The sequence below is a fragment of the Phyllobates terribilis genome, unplaced genomic scaffold (genome assembly GCF_046119375.1).
Source record: "Phyllobates terribilis strain yellow unplaced genomic scaffold, ASM4611937v1 Scaffold_7__3_contigs__length_470593459, whole genome shotgun sequence".
In the NCBI taxonomy this organism is placed as follows: Eukaryota; Metazoa; Chordata; class Amphibia; order Anura; family Dendrobatidae; genus Phyllobates; species Phyllobates terribilis.
In genome coordinates this window covers 15,473,036-15,490,630 of record NW_027362767.1, presented here as the reverse complement: position 1 = coordinate 15,490,630, position 17,595 = coordinate 15,473,036, and the positions used below count along the sequence as shown (strand labels likewise).

At 47.0% G+C, this 17,595-nt stretch overlaps 1 protein-coding gene across 4 annotated transcripts in view; it reads left to right on the top strand.

Annotated features, from left to right (window-relative positions):
- COQ6 (coenzyme Q6, monooxygenase) overlaps window positions 1-17,595 on the top strand; it is a 112,121-nt gene that overhangs the window by 83,074 nt on the left and 11,452 nt on the right. For all 4 annotated transcript variants that reach the window (XM_073638193.1, XM_073638197.1, XM_073638194.1 and 1 more), the window contains exons 9-11: window positions 1,307-1,414; window positions 1,488-1,690; window positions 1,766-1,881. In XM_073638193.1, coding sequence (XP_073494294.1) covers window positions 1,307-1,414; window positions 1,488-1,690; window positions 1,766-1,881 — 427 coding nt within the window. The remainder of the gene's footprint in view (window positions 1-1,306; window positions 1,415-1,487; window positions 1,691-1,765; window positions 1,882-17,595) is intronic.

The window sequence follows — 17,595 nt, the reverse complement described above, 5'->3', positions numbered from 1 at the left end:
TTCAACTAGTCGGTACCGGAATAGACGGAGGACCTTTCTCAGTCTTCCCTAGAGGCTGACGATTCATCCCGTCTGCTGGAGGTGCGTTGGCTGGACCTACTTCCAGATCCGCGCTTTTCACTACTGGTGCGAGGGCGACGCTTCGCCAAACTCTCCAGAGGCTCCCCAGGCAGCAGATGCTTCTTGCAGCTGCTGATGAAGCTGCTGCAGCTCCAGCTCTATTTGCAGATTCTCATCCATTTACAAAATATAGATGGCCGGGAAGCACCTGCTCAGTGGCACCGGTTTATTATATACTGGCCACTGAGCCTGGCACCTGACGGGTCACGTCACCCCACTTGACTTCTGGACTCTGACAGACATTAAGCCTGATGCAAGCAACCGACCCCTCTGGGCTTTTCACCAGGCGCCCACGTCACTAGCCCCGCCTCCCATGATGCCGCCGCTCACATCACCTTGCCGGCCGCGTTCCCCCACATGTTACCAGCCGCTCTGCTGGTCCGCTCGGCCATGCCCCCTGCAACCTTCACGAGACGCTGGGGCACTTTCGCACGCGGGGAGACAGGAGGCAATCTGGGCCTCGCTGGAGTCGCTCTACCTCAAGCAGGGGGAGCTGCTCAAACAGTGCACGCACACGGAGCAGACCCCCTTGAGCCAACCGTGGCATTACCAGGAGCCCTGCACTGACCAAAGTGAAGAAGGCATCCCCACCTAACCCGGTCCACCAGGCCTGGGAAAAGATCCAACGCTGCCTGCTGTCGTCCACGCAGGTAAGCCTGCACAGCTTCCTCCCGTCAAGGACAGGATACCAAACTAAGGCGGGAGAGAGGTGCCGCCCTTTTAAATCTGTAGGTTTCCTGTCCCTGATGGGCGGATCCCCTCTCTCGTGGTGCTGTCATGGGTGAACAAATAAAGTCTATTTCTGCTGTAGGTCCGCTGCTAAGACCCTACCGATCCTGAAAATGAGGGCCTAAAGTCTACTGTGTAAATGGAGCACTAGTGACTGTGAGGCGACCAGTCCTATAGAAAGTGAGTGGAGCACTAGTGACTGTGAGGCGACCAGTCCTATAGAAAGTGAGTGGAGCACTAGTGACTGTGAGGCGACCAGTCCTCTAGACAGTGAGTAGAGCTATGTCCATTAGACTCATTGCACACAGGAGACTCTTGCTCTTCTGGTCGTTGGGATGTCTTGATGGTTACCCACCGCTCACCTTTCCTCTGGATACCTGACGGGTGTCTTTTATGGGGCGGTCGGGGATCTGGGTGGTGTCCTATCCGTTCATTGCTTTGTGTTTCTGTTTTGCAGCTTTCTGACATGTGGAGTTCCTTGGTGTGGTCCACTTCTCCGGAGCACGCCTCAAAGCTTCTGAGGATGGATGATGAAAGTTTTGTGGATGCGGTGAATTCGGCTTTTGTACGTGGCTTTCCCACCTGTGTTTGGCATCTAGCACAGATGATGCGGCTTCATCTCCTCTGTCTTGTCTTAGTGGAGCAGTGAGCACCATTCAGAGTTCATCTCTTCTGCTGGGTCTCTGCTGCGCTCCGCTGTGCTCTTCCTGAAGCCATCTGGTTCTTCTAGCCGTCAGCTTCCTCCCAGCGTTTCCCGCCTCGGGGACAAGAGCCGGGCAGCTTTCCCTTTAGGTCTTGGCCATGCTACAGAATACGTTCGCCAGCGTGTGGCATTAATTGGGTGAGATGAAATGGAAGGAATTGGAGATGGCCGTGTCATCGTGTTGGAGCTAAGTGCTGGTTTCTTTTTCTGCAGAGATGCTGCGCACAGAGTGCACCCTCTTGCCGGTCAGGGGGTTAATATGGGCTTTGGAGATGTGGCTAGTCTGGTTCATCATCTGAGCAGAGCGGCATTTGATGGTCTGGACCTCGGTGAGTTATTGAAAGTAACTCTCAAATGTCAAGATGTAGGATTCATCCAGCCCCGACAGCAAAACCCTGTGAGCACCACCACTCGCTGCACTCCGAATATTAACCCGTCACTGACAGTTTCAGGCAGCATTTTTGTGCCTTAGTGTATTCCTAAACTTTTTGTAAAAGCTATGAATTTTTAATTTTTCCTGGTGTGTGTAGAAGTCTGGTGTGTGTATGTGTCCGTCTCCATCTGTATGTCTAGAACTCTTGTGTCCATGTGTCACGCTCAGTGTTGAAAAGACTAAGTGCAACACGAAGGGATGAGGGGAAGGAAGCCCAGACACTAGGAAAAGGGGGAGTGGAGACCCCTAGGCTGATCTAATAACACCCTGCCTACCCTACCATCCCTATATTGGTTCCACACCAATCGCCGAACAGGAAACCTAAGCCCTGTATATCCCTAGAGCTAGGCCCTAGATAGGGAGGGAGGGGGGGTGAGTACTGGTCAGTCCCCACTATAAAGAGAACAAGGGAGACAAACAAGGGGGGAGAAACTTAGCTTGAGCAGACTCCAGAGAGGTAACTCCAAACGTCCTCCAAGACACCGGAGAGGAAGTAAGCAGACAGCTATGGCTCCCAGCCTTCACAAGGGAAGATGTGAATATCACTGGTGACTCCCAGAAGCAGCCTGAGGGTTTATAAACACCCGGTTCATGGTGTGGAAATCAGAGCAGGAGGGAGGTTGTTGCTGGGTCCAAAAGTCAGAAGGATTAAGAAGGCGTTTGCAATGCCAAACGCAGTGACCTTCTGCAGCCAGAATCAGAGCGACTGTGTGTCACATCTGACACACCTGTGACACCATGTCCATCTGTGTGTCTAGAAGTCTGGTGTGTGTCCATGACCATCTGTGTATGCAGAAGTCCAGTCTGTGTTTCTGGCGTTATATATTTTTGTGAGGTGAAGCATGACTTTTAAACAGACTAATTTACATTATTCAGCTAGAAAGCCCTAAGGCTATGTGCCCACGATGCAGAAATGCTCAGGATTTTTTCCTGAGCGTTTCTGCATCTCCCTGGCAGAAAAAAATGTATGCGGATTTTACATGCGTTTTCCTGCCAGGGACATGCTTATGTGAAGCGTTCTTCACAGGCATTTCCCCATGTGGGTTGACAAGTGATTTCTCTGCGATTTTAGCATCACTTGGAAAGTGCTTGACAACTTGGTCACACTATATAAATCCATGCAAACAGCAAATACAGTGTGACCCAAGAGAATGTCAAAAAATAAAAAATAAACCTATACTTACCTTCCGATGGCCCCTGCAGTCTTGCTGCGCTCCTGTGCTGGCTGCTGGCAGATCGCGCTACGCTGTACTGAAGGACCTGCCGTCACATGACTGTGACGTCACCGCAGGTCCTTCAGTCCTGCGTGATCTGCAGGCAATCACAGAGAAGGAGTCCGGGGGCCGTCAGAAGGTGAATATAATCTTTATTTTTTATTTTATTCTTTTTTTTACAGCTTTTAATGGTACCCGGGTCTGGAGGAGAGTCTCCTGTCCTCCACACCCGGGTACCATCCGCACATTAGAACGCGACAATTACGCAAGTACAGATCCAGTGATGCAGATTCCATGTGTTCTAATGCAAGTCAATGGCGGCGAAAACGCCGCGCTTCCGCAAAATAATTGGTAGGGCTGCGTTTTTTTCCGCAATGATAATCCGCAGCGGAAATTTCCGCAGCATGTGCTCAGCACATGCGGATTGTCATTGGGGAACATTGCTGCCCTTCTACCAAGCGTTTTTTAAGTGTTTTTGCAGCTGCGGAAATGCTTAAAAAATGCATCGTGGGCACAGAGCCTAAGGGTCTGGTGATTTCCCATTGTGGGATGTGAACGCTGCTCCACAGACCCCTCCTCTGGGGTAACAGAGCTCAGGGTCTCCCACTCTTCCCATTTACCTGGGAGCTGAAGGGACTTTAACCTGGTGTCCATCAAGTCTTTTTCTGCCTTATAAAGTATTCACCTGATGGCTGAGTGACAAACTAACATGTAACTGGGGTCCTAATTTTGAGAAGTGGGCATGAAGTGTTTGCAGGACGAGTCCTTTTGCCCTGTCTCAGACGCTCGACTGCTCGATTCCTTGGAGGAGTCTGGTAAAGATTCCGCCTCCTTTTAGAGAACAATGGATTTTGTCTTATTCTTCTAAGCAGTTAAGTGCTGATTTCTCATGATGGTTTTGGAAGTGGCCCAAAAGTGAGCAATACTGCCTTTATGTTCTGCAATATCCTGTGAACCCCCCCATTTGGGTGTACGTCTTTGTATTGAATATGACAGGTCTCATCTGAAATGATCACCATCCTTCTGGCCTTGGAGGCCTAGGGGGTCACGTTGGTGGATCCAGCCTCGGAGCTGAATCTAGAGGGATGTTATGGTCCATTTTGAATTGGATTTCTTACACCGAGATGTCGTCTGCTTCTAGTCTCTGGACTCGGCTTTTCTGAACTTGTTGGGACATTATGTCAGTAAGTTCCTCTGGGGCTGTGTGAGGAGATGATTCTGGACTTGTGCTCCACAGATAACTGCGGGGATGCATTGTCGGCCCAGCGAGCAGGGGGTCACCCAGGCTTTTGTATCCTAGGACCACTAGATGATTCTGGACTTGTGATCCACAGATAACTGCGGGGATGCATTGTCGGCCCAGCGAGCAGGGGGTCACCCAGGCTTTTGTATCCTAGGACCACTAGATGATTCTGGACTTGTGATCCACAGATAACTGCGGGGATGCATTGTCGGCCCAGCGAGCAGGGGGTCACCCAGGCTTTTGTATCCTAGGACCACTAGATGATTCTGGACTTGTGATCCACAGATAACTGCGGGGATGCATTGTCGGCCCAGCGAGCAGGGGGTCACCCAGGCTTTTGTATCCTAGGACCACTAGATGATTCTGGACTTGTGATCCACAGATAACTGCGGGGATGCATTGTTGGCCCAGCGAGCAGGGGGTCACCCAGGCTTTTGTATCCTAGGACCACTAGATGATTCTGGACTTGTGATCCACAGATAACTGCGGGGATGCATTGTCGGCCCAGCGAGCAGGGGGTCACCCAGGCTTTTGTATCCTAGGACCACTAGATGATTCTGGACTTGTGATCCACAGATAACTGCGGGGATGCATTGTCGGCCCAGCGAGCAGGGGGTCACCCAGACTTTTGTTTCCTAGGACCACTAGATGATTCTGGACTTGTGATCCACAGATAACTGCGGGGATGCATTGTCAGCCCAGCGAGCAGGGGGTCACCCAGGCTTTTGTATCCTAGGACCACTAGATGATTCTGGACTTGTGATCCACAGATAACTGCGGGGATGCATTGTCGGCCCAGCGAGCAGGGGGTCACCCAGGCTTTTGTATCCTAGGACCACTGTTAGCACGGAAGGCCAATAACTCTCATGGCTGACAAACAGCAATGAAGAGAAACGACTGAATCTTTTCCTGTGGGACCCCATGATGTTAGGTGCCCCCCTAATTGTGGTGTCCTGGAGAGTCTGGATTCACATCTGGTGCTGGATGCTGCTTCCTTTGGTCACAGTTGTTTTTGGGAACTTTTTTGTTAGCTTTCACCATAGTGTGCGCTAGATGTGGTGGTCATTGTACGGCCAGAAATTCCCAATCTTTCAATGTCACAATTTTATTAAGGTACTTGCATGACTTTTAGAAAGGAGGGGGACCTGGCACCGGGACCCCCATCATTGACTGACGAGGACTCTCCTCTCCGCAACCAGCGGTGAGTGATGTACTTGTACTGGCCTGAGGAAGCCGGGGGTCTTCTCCTTTCTATCCGGTGAAAGGTCCAGGAAATGTCATTTTGCCGATTATTGGCACCAAACCGCTGACTTCAGATGCCAGCAAGTGGCAGCCATCATCACCGCGCCACCCCCCGTCCTCTCATATACGCTCTTAGCGGCAAAGACCTGCATTTATTTAAAGCGATGGTCGTCACCACTCGCTCCCTAATGACTATGTTCAGAAATATCCCGCTAATTGTTCAGGCCCCCTGAAATTGCGGGCTGCTCCCCTTCCACTTATTGCTCCTCAGAAGAGACCTGCAGTTCACATTGAGGTCTTTGGACTCATTTTTTAACTTCTGCAGTTTTACACTAGGACTTCCTCCAGCATTAGCCCCCAGACACCTCCTGATCAGGAGAAACCTATACTTTTAAAAGCATGGTCACTGACCCCATTTTTCTTTTCATCTGCTGAACCCTCACGGTAGACCTCTGCACATTACAGCATCTCTAGATGTGCTGCCTCCTGCTGGACATTTTGAATTACAACAAGTGCTTGATCTGCATCTCCTACCATATAATACGATTGCATAAATATCCATGTATGAACAGGTGCTGATTCATCCACTCTGCATGTTCACATCCAGCCATGTTCAAATCCAGCAAGGAGCATGCAAAAGAATCTGCGGATACCTCTACAACTCGCAAACAACAAGGCGAAATAGACAGATTACTTTTTAAAAGTTGATTGTGGGTAAAAGGCTTTTTCTTAAGTAATTTTCATACTCCCTTCACTCGGCATAATCGAAGATTCAGAATGACGACCGAGAGCAAATCTCAATCTGCCGACTCTGCACCTACTTCCAGGTCGTTCCTTAGAGAGACTCTTGTACGAGCTGTGAGGGGTGTGTGGAGAAGGTCGACTCCGCTCCCCTGTAGAACTCTATCGTTCTAGTAATTCTATGTATGTTTTAGTCATCTGAAAGATGGCAGCAGAGGTGCTGTTTGATACTACATTACCGTTATGTTAGTGGGACACAGGGTTAACTAGTTTGGAGGCCGCCCTCAGTGACAAGCTAGAGACTGAGGGATCTCTGGGAGTGAGATTCGGCCATCTTGGTTAGTTAAGAAGTAGCAGTGAGTAAGTTTCTCACACACACACCCGTCTCTCCTAAGAGGATTAACAGGAATGGGCACACCACAGTTTTAAGGGGTTGTGCGGTACTTTAGATTACCCACCCGTGTATCCCCCCCAGGTCCCTAAGACTTTGTAAATACCTTCTTTTGCTGATAATGTCTGTGAGCGGCGCTATCGGTGGCCTCTCACAGGCGTCACGTGACCCCGCACTGCTGTCACGACAAGTGAGGTGTGACTCAGCGCTTGGGTCCCCGCGGTGGCTGCTGGGTTGTGGGTGGGGTTACCCCCCCGTGTCACACCCGGCATCCACCACGCGCTTTCCCAATGAATGGGGAGAGGCAGAGCGTGCAGTGGATGCCGGGTGTGACGCGAGGGGTGGGGTAACCCTGCCCACAGCCTGGCATCCACCTGGAACCAGGAAGAACGTGACCCCGGGCTGCTGCCAGCAGTTGTAGTGATATCAGCGGATGTCAGCGCTGGCTGCAGCCGGGGGTCATGTGATGCCTGTGAGCGGTCACCTACAGTGCCACCCACAGGCATTATCAACAGCAGAAGGTATTTGGGACCTGGGGGAGATACATGGGGGGGGTGGTAATCTAAAGTACCGCACAGCCCCTTTAATCTATACTCTAAAGGTCAATTTGTGGATCCTGGCCTCTTCCAGCCAATAGGCAGTAACGGACGTGCCTGGACTAGGGAGCCTCAGAAGCGAGGTAGTCCCTGCTAGAGTCAGGTATTGGGAGCCATGAGTAGAAGCAGGAGCTTCTCCACGAGAAAGTCCAGAGGCAGTGTCCCCTCGGTCCGAGTCGCACCGTGATTAGCACCGTGTGGGGATTGTGACTGTGTTTTACCATCTGTGAATGCGGTGTTTTGCAACAAGTGTTGTACCTGTAATCGCCTGTTTCTAAGGCCGAGCTGATGAAGTAAATTGGATTGTTTTGTGTTTAAAAGAAAGGTGTCGTCTTTTCTTCACATCGCAGAGGATGTGCACCCGTCCGAACCCAGGATGACAGTGAGTAAAGACTTCTACAGCGTACAGCCCAAAGTACAGCACCCCACACACACCCAGGGACAAGCACGTCCCCTTATTTCTGTAGCAGGCTGGGGTGATGAAGAATACACCGCGACACTCGCCCATGACTACCACCCTGCCCCCCCCCGTTACATTTGGCATAGTCGGCAGGATGCGAAGTTCTCGCATCCAGACAGCGGGGTGAATAGGTCCTGTGTTGAAAGAGAGAGAACACCGAAGAAGGAATGCAAGGAAAATGCCCCTGGCGCAACAGAGGGGCCTGAAGATAAACAAAGAGAATTGAAGATAAGGAAAAATGTGCGACCCAAGGTGGCGGACGAAGATGGCGGCCGGCAACGTGGGTCCGAAGATGGCTAAGATTGACGGTAAAAGACTGACCTTTCGTGGGCAGAGACAGCACATCGAGGTGCGAAAATACCCCCAACCCACTCAGAGGCCGGATTGGAGAAGAGGACTTCCGGAAGCCAATGTTCGGCCCAGAAGAGGAGTCGTCTACAGGAGGAGGGTGCGGTTCAAAATGAAGACCGGCCCACCGGGTAAGCGACGACGCGGGCACTGGGCGCGACCGCGGGCGGGACCGCTCAGAGTCATGGGTGACGCTGATTGTTTTGCGTCATCTGGCTGGCCCAGGAAGAGGCAGAGTCTGGACCAGGGAAGAAGCGTGGAAGACTCGGAGCCGCCATTCCTGTCACAGCACGCTGTTGATAAGACGTGTGTTAGCATGGAGCCGCATCGCACCTTCCGTATGCCGCAAGAGCGAGAGGAGGAAGCGCCGGCTGCACCACAAGCGTCACCGGGGCCGAAGGTGAAACAGCACCTGCAGCCTCCCATACCCGGGGAGAGAGTCCCGATGTCCCTTCAATGGCCGGTTGATTAAGGGGAACAAGAACTGACCACTGCCCCTCAGCAGGTAATACAGCACTGCAGCATCACAACCTATGGCACTGCCTTAATGGGTAATGGCGGTGCTGTGGCTGAGGAGTCAACAGACGACCCGGGAGCACTAGATACCCCGACCAGCCATGGAGGTGGTGGACCCAACCTTCAGCTGTAGCATGGAGTGCTTTCATGAAGGAGCGACGAGAATCCAAGAAGGATGGATAAAGAGCTGCTGTCTGGTTTTTGTTTTTTTTTCGGCTCCTTGTGTCCTCCCTGTTGGAGGTTGAGGAAAAAGAGGAAAAACCTCACAGGGCCTGAGTTTTAAGGCAGTTGCCTTATTTGTTTTAAGGACTGTTCCTTAAGTGGTCGAGTGGCCTGAAGTTTGCCCCTGCGAAAGGGAAGGGGGGGTTAGTTACCCAAGACCACCAAGGCCGGCTGGCCTGTACCTGAGAGGAGGATGTACCCTCGGGGCTGAGGAGAAGCCCAGTTGAGCCAGATATGCTTACCTTTTTTATTTTCCTTATTTTTTGTTGCGCCTTTTTCTGCTAGAATCCAAAGGCGCAGGTGCACAAACTAAGGACTGTTTGGACACTACCTGCTTCCGGGGTCCTTACCGAGAAGTACCGGTGCTACAAGTCTCGTCAGCCAAATATGGACTGCACACTTGTTTCCAGAGTCCTCACCAAGGAGGAGGACTGGTTCCAATTTTTGTCTTAAAAATGGGCTATGTGACCTTCTAAAATTGGACTGTCATTGTTACAGGTTCCAGGGCCCTTAACTAAGAAGGGCCACCGTCAGTGAGAAGACGTCATCGTCACAATAGTCTTTGAAAATGTTTTAAATGACACTAACCCTCTATTCTTTCCTAGGACTGTCTTGCCGGGGACGAATGTCTACTCTACTCCTCTGTAGAACTGTACTCTTTTAGTAATTCTATGTATGTTCTAGTCATCTGAAAATGTGTTATTTTCAGGTACGCCCATTAGATGGCAGCAGAGGTGCTGTTTGATATAACGGTAATGTAGTGTCAGTGGGACACAGGGTTAACTAATTCGGGGGCCGCCCTCAGTGACCAGCTAGAGACTGAGGGATCTCTGGGAGTGAGATTTGGCCATCTTGGTTAGTTAAGAAGTAGCAGTGAGTAAGGAGAGACAGAGAAGAAGAGAGACGGGTGTGTGTGGGAGAAACCAGGAGGATTAACAGGAACGGGCACACCACAGTTTAATCTATACTCTAAAGGTCAATTTGTGGATCCTGGCCTCTTCCAGCCGATAGGCAGTAACGGACGTGCCTGGACTAGGGAGCCTCGGAAGCGAGGTAGTCCCTGCTAGAGTCAGGTATTGGGAGCCATGGGTAGAAGCAGGAGCTTCTCCACGAGAAAGTCCAGAGGCAGTGTCCCCTCGGTCCGAGTCGCACCGTGTGGGGATTGTGACTGTGTTTTACCATCTGTGAATGCGGTGTTTTGCAACAAGTGTTGTACCTGTAATCGCCTGTTTCTAAGGCCGAGCTGATGAAGTAAATTGGATTGTTTCGTTTTTAAAAGAACGGTGTCGTCTTTTCTTCACATCCCAGAGGATGTGCACCCGTCCGAACCCAGGATGACAGTGAGTAAAGACTTCTACAGCGTACAGCCCAAAGTACAGCACCCCACACACACCCAGGGACAAGCACATACCCTTATTTCTGTAGCAGGCCTGGGTGATGAAGAATACACCGCGACACTCGCCCATGACTACCACCCTGTTACAAAGCAATGAAACCTTTGATGCAGGAACTAATAGGCCTAAGATCTGACCTAAAACAATGGGGTCACCGAGTAGACACCCTGGAGACTTCACAGGCAGACCTCTTAGACCACCCTGAGAGAAGAAGTGAGCTACCACCAAAACCAGCTCAACTCTACCATCCTGGCTGTAGAAGATCAGAAAAACAGAAGTAGATGCAAGAACTTAAGAATTATAGGAGTCCCTGAATCCTTTTCCCAAGAGTCTCTGGAGAAAGTCACCAAAGAAATATTTTCCTCCACAGTAGACTCTGAAATATAAGTGAAAATATAGTGATTGATAGAGTCCACAGAGCCCTTCTAACCCTCCAAGAGATCCATTGTGGTCTGCTGAGTTTTGTAGAGAACACGATTTTTGGATTTTTTTGTAGATAACACGCCAATGCAGCTCTCCCTGGACATTGCTCCATACACCTTGGCAAAGAAGGAAGATTTAGCTTGTTTGCTCGAAAGACTTGAAGAAGAGGTCTAAACTACAGATGACTAAACCCCTTCGGCCTCGCTATCCTGAAAGACTTGAAACAAATCTCCATCCGTACTTCAGAGAGCTTGGGAAGTCCTGCAGGTCCTCCTAGTGGGTGACACTGAATGGTGGCTTTGACTTCCCACACCTGCAGAGGATTGAAGAATGGTCAGTACACAAGAGAACAACCTCTCCCAAGGCCAGGAAATAAACATCAAGACACCCCTTTACCCTCCATGTTGTCAGAAGAAAATATCCTTTCAAATATTTTGGGACCTTTGAATTAGAGGTGCACGGGTCACCGCCTTTTTTTCGCCTTTCGTTCTTCCTACAAGTTCCTGGACTTTTCTAACTTCATGTGATACTTTCTCATTTAGAGAAACTCGCCTTGTTCTTTAAACGACGTTGCATTAGTGTTTTACAGGCTGTCGATTCCCTCTCAATACTTGAGGAGGAATCACCACCTGGATTGTCTTGTCTTCTACGTATTGGGATGTCACTCCGACACGCTGCAGATAACCTTTTTCACTGTTTATATCTCTGTTCCTTTAATGTTGAAGGTGATGGGCTTGTCAATCTGATCTACACCCCCCTCCTCATCATAGATGGCTGATACCATCACTCCTGATACCGTCATGGTGGCATCGTTCAACACCAAGGACATCAATTCCCTGCTTAATGCAACCAAATTATCAATCTTTTAAGAAAAAAATAAAACCTCAATAGCTGTAGAGATGGCTTCTTTGATGAAAACTAGTGATCACCGATCCACAGGTTAGGTAGGTGATAACTTATTGATCGGAAACCGCACTGATCGGAAGAATGAGAACGTTTCATCCCATTTTAAAATCGAGCGACAGGTGGGACGTCTGACCGCTGCTCCATTCATTCTCTTTGGGGGCTTCCAGAAAAAAGCAAAGTGCAGCCACTTAAGGAATGAATGGATCGGTGGTCGGGTCGCACATGCCGCTCCATACTGATGGGGAGAAAAGCTCCACATTCTGCAGATCGGCCGGATCCCAGCAGTCGTCCCCCACCAATCAATAACTTACTACTTATCCATTGGCCACGTTCAGTATTTTACATCAGTATTTGTAAACCAAAACCAGGAGAGGCAAAGTATAGTAGAAAAATCTGCACCGCTTCTGCATTTTTCACCCTCTCCTAGTTTTGGCTTACAAATACTGAAGTAAAATCCTAACTAAATACTGAACGTGTGAATGTGGCCTTAGGATCGGTGATTACTTGTTTTCATCGTAGAACCCCTGTAAGTCCATACTTGCTACTGCGTAATAGACACAGCACAGGGAGGGATTAAACGTCCAAGTAATTAATCTCTCTATTGGAAATCAAGAATCTTCCCCTTATTGATATCAGAGAGAACAAGTGACCGCCATACACAACACAATCCACTATACCAAGACCAATAATGCCACATACAAGAGAGAAATACCGCCACACCATGACCAGATCACATGCTACCACCACAAAGTGACTGAATAATACCACATACAGGGAATAATTACCGTCACACCATGATCAGACCACATGCTACCATCACATAGTGACCGAATAATACCACATACAGGGGATAAATACCGTCACATCATGACCAGATCACATAGTACCACCACATGGTGATCGAATAATACAATTCTGATCATTAGTAAAAACCACAATACTAATAACCCTAATATTACCACTGGTGACATTACACACTGGAGCTCTGTATATAGTGTCAGTGTACAGGTAATGCAGTAATCACCAGTGACATTATACACAGGAGCTCTGCATATAGTGTCCGTGTACAGATAATACAGAGATCACCAGTGATATTATACACAGGAGCTCTGTATATAGTGTATATTGTGTACAGGTAATACAGTGATCACCAGTGACATTATACATAGGAGCTCTGTATATAGTGTCAGTGTACAGGTAATACAGTGATCACCAGTGACATTATACACAGGAGCTCTGTATATAGTATCAGTGTACAGGTAATACAGTGATCACCAGTGACATTATACACAGGAGCTCTGTATATAGTGTATAGTGTACAGGTAATACAGGGATCACCAGTGACATTATACACAGGAGCTCTGTATATAGTGTATATTGTGTACAGGTAATACAGTGATCACCAGTGACATACACAGGAGCTCTGTATATAGTATCAGTGTACAGGTAATACAGTGATCACCAGTGACATTATACATAGGAGCTCTGTATATAGTGTCAGTGTACAGCTAATACAGTGATCACCAGTGACATTATACACAGGAGCTTTGTATATAGTGTCAGTATACAGGTAATACAGGGATCACCAGTGACATTACAGTATGTACAGCGCAACGGTGATCACTGCATTACCTGTACACTGACACTATATACAAAGCTCCTGTGTATAATGTCACTGGTGATCACTGTATTACCTGTACACTGACGCTATATACAAAGCTCCTGTGTATAATGTCACTGATGATTACTGTATTACCTGTACACTATACACTATATACAGAGCTCCTGTGTATAATGTCACTGGTGATCACTGTATTACCTGTACACTATACACTATATACAGAGCTCCTGTGTATAATGTCACTGGTGATCACTGTATTACCTGTACACTATATACAGAGCTCCTGTGTATAATGTCACTGGTGATCCCTGTATTACCTGTACACTGACACTATATACAGAGCTCCTGTGTATAATGTCACTGGTGATCACTGTATTACCTGTACACTGACACTATATACAGAGCTCCTGTGTATAATGTCACTGGTGATCACTGTATTACCTGTACACTATACACTATATACAGAGCTCCTGTGTATAATGTCACTGGTGATCACTGTATTACCTGTACACTGACACTATATACAGAGCTCCTGTGTATAATGTCGCTGGTGATCACTGTATTACCTGTACACTATATACAGAGCTCCTGTGTATAATGTCACTGGTGATCACTGTATTACCTGTACACTGACACTATATACAAAGCTCCTGTGTATAATGTCACTGGTGATCACTGTATTACCTGTACACTATACACTATATACAGAGCTCCTGTGTAGAATGTCACTGGTGATCACTGTATTACCTGTACACTGACACTATATACAGAGCTCCTGTATGTAATGTCACTGGTGATCCCTGTATTACCTGTACACTATACACTATATACAGAGCTCCTGTGTATGTCACTGGTGATCCCTGTATTACCTGTACACTATATACAGAGCTCCTGTGTATAATATCACTGGTGATCCCTGTATTACCTGTACACTGACACTGTATACTGAGCTCCTGTGTATAATGTCACTGGTGATCACTGTATTACCTGTACACTATATACAGAGCTCCTGTGTATAATGTCACTGGTGATCACTGTATTACCTGTACACTATATACAGAGCTCCTGTGTATAATGTCACTGGTGATCACTGTATTACCTTTACTCTGACTCTATATACAGAGCTCCTGTGTATAATGTCACTGGTGATCCCTGTATTACCTGTACACTGACACTGTATACAGAGCTCCTGTGTATAATGTCTCTGGTGATCCCTGTTTTACCTGTACACTGACACTGTATACTGAGCTCCTGTGTATAATGTCACTGGTGATCACTGTATTACCTGTACACTATATACAGAGCTCCTGTGTATAATGTCACTGGTGATCACTGTATTACCTCTACACTGACACTATATACAGAGCTCCTGTATGTAATGTCACTGGTGATCCCTGTATTACCTGTACACTATATACAGAGCTCCTGTGTATAATGTCACTGGTGATCCCTGTATTACCTGTACACTATATACAGAGCTCCTGTGTATAATATCACTGGTGATCACTGTATTACCTATACACTATATACAGAGCTCCTGTGTATAATGTCACTGGTGAGCACTCTATTACCTGTACACTATACACTATATACAGAGCTCCTGTGTATAATGTCACTGGTGATCACTGTATTACCTGTACACTGACACTATATACAGAGCTCCTGTGTATATTGTCACTTGTGATCACTGTATTACCTGTACACTGACACTATATACAGAGCTCCTGTGTATAATGTCACTGGTGATCCCTGTATTACCTGCACACTATATACAGAACTCCTGTGTATAATGTCACTGGTGATCACTGTATTACCTATACACTATATACAGATCTCCTGTGTATAACGTCACTGGTGATCCCTGTATTACATGTACACTATATACTATATACAGAGCTCCTGTGTATGTCACTGGTGATCCCTGTATTACATGTACACTGACACTATATACAGAGCTCCTGTATATAATGTCACTGGTGATCCCTGTATTACCTGTACACTGACACTATATACAGAGCTCCTGTGTATAATGTCACTGGTGATCACAGTATTACCTGTACACTGACACTATATACAGATCTCCCGTGTATAATGTCACTGGTGATCACTGTATTACCTTTACTCTGACACTATATACAGAGCCCCTGTGTATAATGTCACTGGTGATCACTGTATTACCTGTACACTATATACAGAGCTCCTGTGTATAATGTCACTGGTGATCACTGTATTACCTGTACACTATATACAGAGCTCCTGTGTATAATGTCACTGGTGATCACTGTATTACCTGTACACTGACACTATATACAGATCTCCCGTGTATAATGTCACTGGTGATCACTGTATTACCTTTACTCTGACTCTATATACAGAGCTCCTGTGTATAATGTCACTGGTGATCCCTGTATTACCTGTACACTGACACTGTATACAGAGCTCCTGTGTATAATGTCACTGGTGATCCCTGTATTACCTGTACACTGACACTGTATACTGAGCTCCTGTGTATAATGTCACTGGTGATCACTGTATTACCTGTACACTATATACAGAGCTCCTGTGTATAATGTCACTGGTGATCACTGTATTACCTCTACACTGACACTATATACAGAGCTCCTGTATGTAATGTCACTGGTGATCCCTGTATTACCTGTACACTATACACTATATACAGAGCTCCTGTGTATGTCACTGGTGATCCCTGTATTACCTGTACACTATATACAGAGCTCCTGTGTATAATATCACTGGTGATCCCTGTATTACCTGTACACTGACACTGTATACTGAGCTCCTGTGTATAATGTCACTGGTGATCACTGTATTACCTGTACACTACTTACAGAGCTCCTGTGTATAATGTCACTGGTGATCACTGTATTACCTGTACACTATATACAGAGCTCCTGTGTATAATGTCACTGGTGATCACTGTATTACCTTTACTCTGACTCTATATACAGAGCTCCTGTGTATAATGTCACTGGTGATCTCTGTATTACCTGTACACTGACACTGTATACAGAGCTCCTGTGTATAATGTCACTGGTGATCCCTGTATTACCTGCACACTATATACAGAACTCCTGTGTATAATGTCACTGGTGATCACTGTATTACCTATACACTATATACAGATCTCCTGTGTATAACGTCACTGGTGATCCCTGTATTACATGTACACTATATACTATATACAGAGCTCCTGTGTATGTCACTGGTGATCCCTGTATTACATGTACACTGACACTATATACAGAGCTCCTGTATATAATGTCACTGGTGATCCCTGTATTACCTGCACACTATATACAGAGCTCCTGTGTATAATGTCACTGGTGATCCCTGTATTACCTGTACACTGACACTGTATACTGAGCTCCTGTGTATAATGTCACTGGTGATCACTGTATTACCTGTACACTAGATACAGAGCTCCTGTGTATAATGTCACTGGTGATCACTGTATTACCTATACACTATATACAGAGCTCCTGTGTATAATGTCACTGGTGAGCACTGTATTACCTGTACACTATACACTATATACAGAGCTCCTGTGTATAATGTCACTGGTGATCACTGTATTACCTGTACACTGACACTATATACAGAGCTCCTGTGTATATTGTCACTTGTGATCACTGTATTACCTGTACACTGACACTATATACAGAGCTCCTGTGTATAATGTCACTGGTGATCCCTGTATTACCTGCACACTATATACAGAACTCCTGTGTATAATGTCACTGGTGATCACTGTATTACCTATACACTATATACAGAGCTCCTGTATATAATGTCACTGGTGATCCCTGTATTACCTGTACACTATATACAGAGCTCCTGTGTATAATGTCACTGGTGATCCCTGTATTACCTGTACACTGACACTGTATACTGAGCTCCTGTGTATAATGTCACTGGTGATCACTGTATTACCTGTACACTATATACAGAGCTCCTGTGTATAATGTCACTGGTGATCACAGTATTACCTGTACACTATACACTATATACAGAGCTCCTGTGTATAATGTCACTGGTGATCACTGTATTACCTGTACACTGACACTATATACAGAGCTCCTGTGTATATTGTCACTTGTGATCACTGTATTACCTGTACACTGACACTATATACAGAGCTCCTGTGTATAATGTCACTGGTGATCCCTGTATTACCTGCACACTATATACAGAACTCCTGTGTATAATGTCACTGGTGATCACTGTATTACCTATACACTATATACAGATCTCCTGTGTATAACGTCACTGGTG